General features: G+C 31.4%; 1 protein-coding gene across 1 annotated transcript; it reads left to right on the forward strand.

The window, feature by feature from the left end:
• Positions 1 to 236: 236 nt before the first annotated feature.
• Positions 237 to 10,897, forward strand: LOC111000610 (glucose dehydrogenase [FAD, quinone]-like). Its single transcript, XM_022270119.2, has 4 exons — positions 237 to 1,036; positions 6,226 to 6,383; positions 8,319 to 8,433; positions 9,328 to 10,897. The coding sequence occupies exons 1-4, from the start codon at positions 491 to 493 to the stop codon at positions 10,663 to 10,665; spliced, it is 2,157 nt and encodes a 718-aa protein (XP_022125811.2). The 5' UTR covers positions 237 to 490; the 3' UTR covers positions 10,666 to 10,897.
• The last annotated feature ends 526 nt before the right edge of the window (positions 10,898 to 11,423 follow it).

Consider the following 11,423-nt stretch of genomic DNA (forward strand, 5'->3'; position numbering starts at 1 on the left):
TTATTAATCTGTCTTGGAAAATATAGATGAACATTTTTAACTTTTGTCCTTTAAAAAAGGTATTATACATTTTACGTAGTATATTACAAACTACATAAAATTGCCTTAGATTCATTACCGATTTTTTATCAGTAATTAATCTAAGGCAATTATCACGCGCGAGTAAATCTTTTCTTCAGTAAAATATAAAAGTACCTTAGCATACTTATCAAACTCAGAGGAGATACCAACTAACATTCAGTTTCTAATTGTACGTCGAGTTAGTCACTACAATTGCAATAAATCGCGCGGCAAATACATGTCAAAATAATTTAATCTGTGGTCGAATTGCAATTCTATTTTCAAAACGACTTTTTAAACTATCAAAAAGAGGTCATAGTCGGCTTAACTCTTTTAGCTCCTGTTCCATTTTCAAACAATTAGTTTTCAGCCAGCACGCAGACAAAAGAGGTTGAATTCGAAAATGAATTAGTGCGATAGAGGGATCAAAATGTCGACTACATGGATACCACCGGATATTACTCCCGTCTGCGAGACGGCACTGGCACCTTTGACGCAGTGTTCCCAAACTGGCTACATGTTTTTGGCCCTAGTGACGCAATTATTCGGGAAATCCATAGACAATAGGTATTCAAAAGTGAACCCATTTTCCCCGAAACATGATACATTTTACAATGTACAAAGCTTTCCCTCGCGCGGTATTTCCAGGGCATATGAGCCGTTTACACGGTATCAAACGAATTTCGACTCTCATCCGCCGCACACACAGACCCATATGGAATATTTAAATATACCGAAATTTGATTTCGAAGATTCCTTCAAACATTATTCGAATAAGGAACCTGTTTTTGAGTTTAATTTTGATGGACGTGCTGATTCAGCCTTTGCGGCTTCAAAGAAAACTGAAGTGAAGGAAAAAGTAAAAGAAAAAAAAAGAAAAAAGAGGCAAATACAGGAATATGACTTCATTATAGTGGGGGCTGGCTCAGCTGGCTGTGTTTTAGCAAACCGATTATCAGAAGTGAAAAAATGGAGGGTAAGTGTATACAAAATTTATATTATTCTAACAAATTTAAGGAATTATAAACTTAATGCGAATATAGTATAATAAATGTACAAGTATAAATTACTGTTTTACTGAAAGGAAGTGATTGAAAAGCATTTCAAAATCAACTACTTAGGATATATATAATTCGTTTAAACCAGTAAAAGTATAATACAAAATAAATTATTTATCTTTAACCGTTTCTAAACGGGTTTGACAATCGTGTATACTTTCAGCATTATTTCACAAATGATTTAGCAACAGTCAAAATTAAAAGCGCCATCTACAGTTTTAAATGTTATTCTTGTGCGCCAGAGCGTTTTATTAGACTGATTCACATAATGGCTACATTGTTATTTGAGGTTAGTTTATTTTTCACGGCCGAATTGCACGTACTGATTGATTTAAGCAATGTTGGCAAATAGTACATTTTTAATATAACTATCACATCTACTGCGCGGATGATTCTGTAATTGCATATTAAATGTATATACAGAAGGATTAATAAATAATTATTAATCGAAATTGCACAGACTACTATTTGAATGACACATTTATTTTTATTTTTTTATTTACATAAATACATTTATTATCCTTTCAGACATGTATGTACTTCTGTTAATGTTCTTATTTTCTACCTTTGTTTATTCATTGGATTTATTCATTATGACACACTTATAAATTATGTAAGGGATGCCGTAGACAAGTAATAATTATGAATAACAAGACTAGTTATTAAATCTTACATTTAGAAAAATGACAGCGCAGAGTTAGTTAGACACCAATATTTGTACTAATTCTTATCTAAAAAATACAACGATTTACATGACAAATAATTAACATTGAAATATTTAATATTCTTTGAACTTATGGTCGAAATACAGTTTTATCCTATTGTTTGGACTTATTTTTGTAATAGGTAATATTATTAGTATTTTGTACGCTCATTTGATCTTAATTTTTATTAACTAGCGGCCCTCGCAAACTTCGTTTAGCCGTAATTTTTACGTAGCCTTTTAAGTAGTTACATACTAACATATGGAATAATATGTTAGTCCATGGAGGCTATTCGCTTTTCCGGGATAAAAACCTAAGTACTAAACAAAATAATATTTTTTGCCGATTTTTGAATCCAAAAAATCATTCCTCGGAGTTCAAGGATTAAATATAAAAAACATACTGAAATTGGTGTAGCCGTCTTCGAGGTTTGCGTTTAGCAAAATATTTTGCGATATTATTTTTATTTAAATAGATCTAGGTGCGATAAAACCTTTATATATGTTTGGCTTTAGAGTTGTATATGTTCCATTTTATTTTTTTGGCAAGTGGTTGACCAGCATATCATGTACAAATCAAAATAATTAAGTGTAATTGAAATCACGCCTCACATCAGAAAAGTTTTATCAGTGATCCTAGAGTCCCAATTGATCATGTATCGATTCGTATACATAATGTTTCTTCATAATTACTAGCAATTATTTTCTTCACCGTACAAGCAAGTGTCATTTAAATTAATTATAAATATCCTAAATGCATTCTTAAAATAAAGCACAAACGCCATCTTTAGGTAGAAAAGCAAACTACTTCCTTCTAGAAACTTTCCTTTCTTTGTTTACTTATTTAACAAAATAATTTCTAAAATACTCCAAAGCGGTAACTGTAATATAGCAAAATATTTACGAAAATACTAATTATTTCCTACTGTATATCAATTGACCGGAAACAAACCTTTGGTCATTTCACTCAACCGACGACTGCCAAGGAAAATCTAATTAAGTGGCATTATCTGTAATCAGTATTCAATGAGAATAATAACGTGTTTCGATAAAATAGCAAATTGATATGAAACACTTCGCGTGACTCAATTTTGCAACTAGCTGAGAAAAGAATTTCTTGTGTTATTTTCCTTTCATAATCAAGGTGAGCGTGGGATAGTAGTTCACATAATTGTTGATAGCGCTTCCTTTTATGTATTTCCGGTTTCCATAATAATAATAAAGCCATTTTAGTACGCTATTTTCTTAGAGGACCCTAGGTTGAATTTGTCTTAATAGTTATGAAAAAAAATCATGGCACTACAGCCTTTTCAGGCCTGGGCCTCTGGCTTTCTGCCGGTATGAAATATTCGAAAGTAGGTAAAGGTTGTTTATAGAAAATCTTTGTCAATGTCAAGTTTAATTTAGCAATTGACCTTGAACTTACGTCACACTACGATTTCTTGCTCTGTTTAAACGTTCACAGAGCCATAAATTATTTATGACATCACTTATTTTATTTATAAATAATATTTGTTTGTTAATTGTTTCACACCATGCCTTTGATCCAAAAAGTCGACGGTATATGGCAGGTACCTACAGGAGGCTGATCACCTACTTGTCAATTAGATTGACAAATGATCATGAAACAGATAGAGAAATCTGAGGCCCGGACCTCAAAAGCGCCACTGATGCAACCTCTACATTTGTCTTCCTAAAACATCTCATCATCAGCCTTAATCTATTGTTACAAAAATATTTATTTACAAAAATCAAAGTCCTGTCCTTGAGGGACAACCCTAAATTAACAAAAATTGTACCCATAAAAAATCAAAGACGAAACAAAAAACAAACCTAAGAAATTTATTAGGAAAAACATGCTCAAGAATTATTTTTTTTCTTTATACGACATATACATCTTAGAACATTACAATCTAGGCAAACTAAACGCTAAAACTAATTAATTTTTAACATAAGAAAGTGTACACTAATTACAGTATGTATTACAGAGAAGACAATCTATTCTTGTGTTCAAGGTTTTCACTCATTGTTTAACACTTAATACTAACGTTCACTAATACTAAATCACTAGTTCAAAGTTTTGTCATTTTTAGTCTTCTCACTTGGCCCCTGGTGATACTACGGAGTTGAATTTCTTCAACATTCACATGATAGTAGATCCTATGTTCGTAGGCTCGAATGACAAAATAAACAAAAAAAAGAGTACATATGTACACGCGTTATACTTCTTTGGCGTATGGAAAATAAAAAACTAAAATACAGTAGTGATTAACGATAAATATTAAAATTAATCAAAAAGATTTTATTATAATAAATAAATTATTAGTAAATACTATCACCGTCGTATATGAAATTGATTTAAAAACACCAAAATAATATTTACTTATTCACACTCTTTGTACTGTTACGAAACATGTGTTCTTAATATAAAATTACTAGAATATACAGCTTGAACATAGTTAAGTATCGATTTTCATGCCACCTAGAACTAACTTTACGATGTCGAATTTAGGTGTTGAATGTAACAATTCATTCTTATGATTTTACTCCATCGCGCCAAAAGAAGTATAACTTCAATAACTGACTAATATAGGCACGAACAAATAGTACAAAATGCTTGTGTAATATTAATCTATGCATAGCTAGAGATCGTAAATACAATTAAGAGTATCTGAATTGAACTAATACAATGAAGGAGTAGTGAAAAAGTTTTACAATCCAGTTCTTAGTTTGTGCTGCCTAGATTCCACGGTTTTACTGTGTAAAGTCTATTAAAATCAACGTCATTGTTTAGTTATAGGAGTGTTGTTTAATTTAACTCACATGGATTTATTATATGAACAGAATAGAAATTCTGACAACTCAAGTCCTTCTACCCATAATTATGAGAGTTTTAAAGTAAAAAAAGTGAATTATAAAATACTTATTATTGCCTCATGTCAAACGATAATTGTAGTTTAGTTCAAATTTTACTACATTTTTTTTAGCCTTGTACGCATTACAATTTTTCTGAATTCGGCACCATTTAAACCTTTTTGGTGGCAACTCAAAGAATCTTTAATTCAAACTGGCCGCACACTGCTATTGTCACGTCGACGCTTTGAACTTTTTAAAAAAGGAACTATCAAAAATATTTCGCGTAACGTCAGAAACATGATTTTTTTATTAACTCCGATCTCGTCACATACACAGAGCAAAAAGTATTTCATAAAAAGAGGTGGTATAGTTTTTTAATATGTGCACGAAACATTTTCTTGTTAATTTAAAAAATATATGTACATGGTTGCGCGATTTGAAATTATAAATTTTGCTAATAATACGTATTTTAAATTTAGTTTGACATTTTAACAGAAATGTTTAATACTTTAATTTAATAACAAAGCAAATAGTGTTAAAAGTTTCTTGATTTAAATCTGTCTAACACTCGCGAGCGATGCTCGAGACTTATTAATCTAGAATATAGACAGTTTAAACTTTGAAACTCAATCAAACTCTCGAAGAAAATCGCTTTTAATTTTGCATATTAATTAACTATTTTAGTTCGTTTAAACATTCAAAATATTTGTTTATTTCTTTTGGTTTGTTTATCGTAAAAAAAAACAACTAAAAGGCCAGATTTCTATACTGTCATAGATATACTTTCGCTTTTGCCTATAAATTATCCAGCCTATATATATACCAATAAAAGTATGGGTATTCTTTATTTGTTGTTACAAATTCTTCTTTCTTAGCATTCGATATTTAAATATAAAAGAGCCTAATTCTATACCACCACGATTCTTACCGCTATTTTCGAGAAAACAATCTTAATATATATATATTTCTTGTGTGCGTGTGTATGTGACTGAACTCCTCCTAAACGACTGGACCAATTTTGATGAAATTTTTTGTGTGTGTTCGTGGAGATTCGAGAATGGTTTAGATTTACAGTTTGGTCTACTGGAAAATGTTTTTTCAATTAATTTCTTATTTATAAGGAGTTGTTGATTTTGGAATGTTTTACATTGGATCCGACAGACGGCGCTACCATCGCAGTGTCAAATTTTAAATAATATTCGAATTTTAATTTTAGTCTGTCCCGAAATTTAAAAAAAGTTTTGTTATCATTGTGTTATACCGTGTGTGACCATGTGCTGGATCGTTAGATATTGTCATAACATTTGAATAATAATTTTCATCAAAATGGCTTATTAAAAATTGAAATTTTGAAATTAAAGACGTGTAGACAGGACAACGTCTGTCGGATCCGCTAGTATTCTATAAAATCGGATATCAAAAGTCTAATTACTTCATTGTTTATTTGAGAAAAACTATATTTTAAATAGAAAATATAACTCACCGATACGATACCGACAATTTTCTCTCAAAATCTTATTTACTTTATTTATCCTTAATACTCAACAGATCCTCCTTCTCGAAGCCGGGCCAGAAGAGCCAGACGTGACAAGCGTGCCAGCATTGGCGACAATATTGGGCAATTCAAATATAGACTGGATGTATAGAACTCAGCCAGAAAAATTGACCTGTCGCGCACAGAGGGGACAAACTTGCGCCTGGTTCAGGTAATAAGCAAACTATATTGAATGCCTGTGTATGTCATTTTATAATAAGTAAAATGTCGTGATAGTACAACGGGAAAATATAATTGTCCTGTGGAAATGTTTTGCGTAAGACATAAATAAAAACTAAAGCAGTAATTTCACTGTTTTAGAGTACTCTTTTCATCATAGCACAATTTGACAAAAAGAGACAAAAGAGAGTAATTGTATGAAAAAATGTTTAGTCACTTTCAATAAATTTGGACACGATATCATCACAGTATTTATAATATTCTTTGTAATAAAAGTTACAGATAATACATAAATATACTTCTTACTTTGAGAATTGAAAGTTTTTGTTTTCATAAATAAGATCTGTGGATGTACGTTGCTCTATAGTTTATGCTTTGCATGATTACGTTTTGGCGGGAACGGAAATAACGCGGCATGAATGGCGGACGAATACTCTAACATTAATTGTTTTGAAACATTTCTAGTTTTAGAGATTGCCGGAGCCTTGTAATTACTTAAAATAAAAACTAAACTATAAGGCTATTCCTAAACAAATGCATTGAATTAACATACATATACAGTAACCAAACATTAAGTTATACATTTAATACTATCCAACGGGCATGTGTTATTCATAATATGTTTTTGTTAATGATAATAAAGTTCTGTAAACATTAGTATTTTTAGTTTGTTTGTTAAAGTTTTTAGTTTGTTGAGTTGAATAAAAAATTTAAATTTATAGTTTCCTAGCATAATATTTACTCACAAAAGATTTACAGTTCAGACATAATACAAAAATATGAATTATAAAAAATCATATTGTTTTGTATAAATATACTTATAATTGAATATATAATACAATTTAAATACCGTCAAAAATAATAACGTAGCCATGGCACCGTATTTGCTATCAGTAAAATGTAAGGTCGCTCTCGTTACCTCATTTTACCCCATCCATTACATCTTAAGGAGTTGTGAAACTGTTACGTATAGTTTATGACCTCGGTTCCGCCCATAGGGTATGCTGAAATGTATAACACTGATTTATACGTAGGCCTGACCTATAAATGCTTGTGTAAGTTATTGCCTTGCTTTTTTTGTAGCTGGACGCTTGTCTATTCAACGAATTGGCGTTGAATAGACCAGAACTTATAGGAAGTTATACTTAATTTGCCGCGTTACGTAAAAATGATGAGTAAATATTTAAGATGAGCTCGCACACCGTCACAAAATACTGACATCCTTAAGTTTGCTATAGTCAAAGTCAGTCAAAAATATTTAACTAAAATTACGAAGCCAATGTGCACTCTAAATTTATATTATTATAGTTAAGAAACTCGTATGTCAGAATTAGGATCATTACATAAATGCACTGACCGTATTACGTAGTACAGGATATTGCAGATTCATCCGAGGCTAGCCCGGAACCAATATTTGTCCCAAGATGCACCAACTTCGCCTGATGTTACTTAGAACTTGAGATTCACTGAATTTTGAAGTACTTTGTCTCTTTCTATCAATTTTTGTTTGCTCTGAGGTGAAAAGGTTAGAGTGGCCGCTGACTTTCTTAAATATTTAGACAAATAATATATTTGATAACTAGAATACCTATGTTTACTTATTTTAATTTGTACCCCTACAGCTGACTTAATAGTTATATGATAAAAAGCAACTAAAAATATAGCCAAACATGGAATGTTTATATAAAACGGGGCTTGAGAAAATATAAATCAAAATAGATCAAATACATTTAACTAAGAATAATTCGATAATTAATTCGAGTGTTGTGTGATGGTGTGTTAGTCAGTGTATGTACGCGAGTGTGTGTATTTGGGTTGAGCATGTGTTCATAACAATCTAATTTTTTATTCGAATTTTAAACTTGTTGACTCCTGAAACACTAAAGAGCTTAAATTTCCTGCTTAAAAGATTTTTTTAATATTACAGAGGAAAAACTATGGGTGGCTCAAGCGCCATAAACTACATGGTGTACATTCGCGGCAACAAACTCGATTATGATGAATGGGCTGCTGATGGAAATGATGGTTGGAGCTATCGTGAGGTATGGGATAAAATTAATAAGCGTAGAATTAATTCATGTTTTACTAGTATTTTATCGAGGCAGAATCGCACCTAGTGTCTTTTAGAAGAGGATTTAGAGACAGCTATTTAGAAAAATCAACTTATGACATTTAAGTATTAGCTACTTTGCTGTCGTCTGAACTAAGTTTATTTTAGAACCGTTCTTTTAGAAAATAACTAGCTGACCTCGCTAACTTCGTTCGCCTAACGGTCCTAATAACGTGCTAACTTTAGTTTAACTCAATTTAGAATTTCATTTAGGTAATAACATTATTACAAGTTTTTGCAAATACAGAAATGTTTTATTGCTTCTCATTGCGAAAGAAGAATGGCAGTTTTATACATTAGGCCTCTTCTCTCTAGCGTTAATATTCCCATAATGCTTGCTGCGTGTTAAACCATTTTCTGATACACAATTTTTTTTGATGAGGTAACACTTGTCATCGATCAAGATTAAAGCCTAGTTATACATCTCCTCATTCACTTCACTTTTTTTGACGTTCATAAGTGTACATTATGTTACCTATATGAATAAATTTTGACTTCAAGGTCGAAATTATTGAACTGACACGATTTCGTCTAAAATCATGCGTAGTTTTGTCACGAAATGGCACCTCATTAATATTTGCATTCATAATATTTATTTATTTATTTCGTGTAATTCGATAACTTATCCGATATTTTATTACTGATTCTGCTATTCGGAGTGGAGAAGAATCCGCTGAAAGAACATCAATAACAATAACATCGGTTCAGCCAATCTTGAGTTATAAGTGTTGTAAATAACACGACTTTGTTTTATATATTTAGTGTAAACTTTCTCAAATTCGTTAAACTTTCTATTTTACACAATTAATGCAGTGTTTTATTCCAGATATTGCCCTACTTCAAGAAGTCTGAAAACAACCGAGACATTGAGTCACATGACAGATATTATCACGGGGTTGATGGTCCGCTTACAGTCGAACGATTCTCCTATGTCGACAAACCAACCACGATGATTGTACAAGCATTTAAAGAAAAAGGTCTCCCAATAACTGATGTGAATAGAGAGAGTAACTACGGAACAGATTTATGCCTCACAACCTCTAAAGACGGACAAAGGCAGTCCACTAATGTAGCTTTTATTCGGCCCATACGACACAAAAGACCTAATTTACATATTATTACCAACGCGTTTACCACAAAACTTATCATTGATCCTCTTACAAATACAGCGTTAGGTGTTGAATATATCAAAGAAGGTGTACTACAAAAAGTATTTGCTAGAAAGGAAGTTATAGTAAGTGCTGGTGCTATTAACTCACCAAAATTATTAAAGCTCTCCGGTATTGGACCTAAAGAGGAGTTAGAAAAACTACATATTCCTGTCTTAGTTGATTTGAAAGTTGGGCATAATCTTCAAGATCATGTAACAACTGATGCATTGATAGTATCACTATCTAACAAAACATCTACTTTAGTGAACGGTGAGCAAATGCTTAGTGAACTATACAGATACCATGATCAGCATCCAAGAAAAGATGGGCCACTATCAACCACGTCTATTTTAAATAGTGTCGGCTTTATCAAGACAATAATTTCCAAAGAAGATGCGCCTGATGTTCAATTTCATTTTGATGGACGGCGTGTTGATCAGTTTTATTCAGATCCTACAAGTTCACTTGCCTCCAATGTTTTTCCTCTATCATTTTTTGATGGTTTTGCCGCCCGACCATTACTGCTTAAGCCTAAAAGTAGAGGACTAATAATACTTAATCAAACTAATCCAATATTTGGTCCACCCTTAATTTACACAGGATTCTTTAAAGTAAAAGAAGATGTTGATACATTGGTTGAAGGAATAAGATTTGCTGTAAGTTTAGAAGATACTGAAGCTTTTAAGATCGGTGGAGCTCGGTTTGTTAGGATTCCTGTACCAGGATGTACCGAATATTTATGGGGAACGTATGAGTATTTCTTTTGTCTCTTAACACATTATACAACAACTATTTACCATCCTGTGGGAACTTGTAAGATGGGACCGAAGTGGGATAAAGACGCTGTAGTTGATCCAAGATTGAGAGTGTATGGAATGAAGAAATTAAGGGTCGTTGATGCTTCAATTATGCCGAAAATTGTGAGAGGTAACACAAACGCTCCTACTATAATGATAGCTGAGAAAGCTGGTGATATGATTAAAGAGGAGTGGTTATCTCATAAATATTTTTAATACATGTATGAACTTAACAAATAAATTCCCTAAAATTTAATATCGAATTACGTTTAGTTTTTGTAATTTTATTTCTTAGTTTAATATTTGTACCATCTCGTCGTGTATGTCAAGTTTGCCTATACTTGCTTGGCACTTCAAAAATGATATCTATTGTATCAGTATGCCGAGCAGAGTTGGCAAGACAATATTTTTTTTTTAGTATTTCAAAATTAAAATTAAAAATTGAGTAGAGTATGTCATATTTAAAGTATCTAGTAAGTTATACAAGTTTCACTATTTTTTCAAGGAATTCCTAGAAACATTGTGTCAATATTAATATTAATTGTAAATTTACTAATTATAATGAGCGGGAACATTATATAGCTATATCTTTAATTTTTGTCAACTTTTTTTATCCATCATACAAATATGTATATTTAAACCATCAATTATAATTGAAGACGTGAGTAAATGAAAGTGATATGTCGTATTTTTGGTGTTTTTTAATATATAAATTATAATGAATTATACTTATTTATCATTTTTTTTATAGTATAATAAATTATTATACTATGTATATCACACCAAAAAATACCGAATACCGAAAATACGACATATCACCTTCATCCACTCACGTCTTCAATTATAATCTATATTTGATACTGTTTGTTATTAAGAAAGCTGAAAGATAATTTAGTTCAACAATGGGCCGTCTGGAAATAAATTAATAATAATAATAATAGCGTTTTATTTTAGATACATATTAAGTCCTTTTT

This window comes from Pieris rapae, chromosome 18 (genome assembly GCF_905147795.1).
Source record: "Pieris rapae chromosome 18, ilPieRapa1.1, whole genome shotgun sequence".
Lineage (NCBI taxonomy): Eukaryota > Metazoa > Arthropoda > Insecta > Lepidoptera > Pieridae > Pieris > Pieris rapae.

Coding starts and splice junctions, on each gene's coding strand:
- LOC111000610 (XM_022270119.2), top strand. CDS start 491: ATGTCGACTACATGGATACCACCGGATATTACTCCCGTCTGCGAGACG. Junction 6,384..8,318: donor CAAACTTGCGCCTGGTTCAG/GTAATAAGCAAA, acceptor TTAATATTACAG/AGGAAAAACTATGGGTGGCT. Junction 8,434..9,327: donor ATGGTTGGAGCTATCGTGAG/GTATGGGATAAA, acceptor GTTTTATTCCAG/ATATTGCCCTACTTCAAGAA.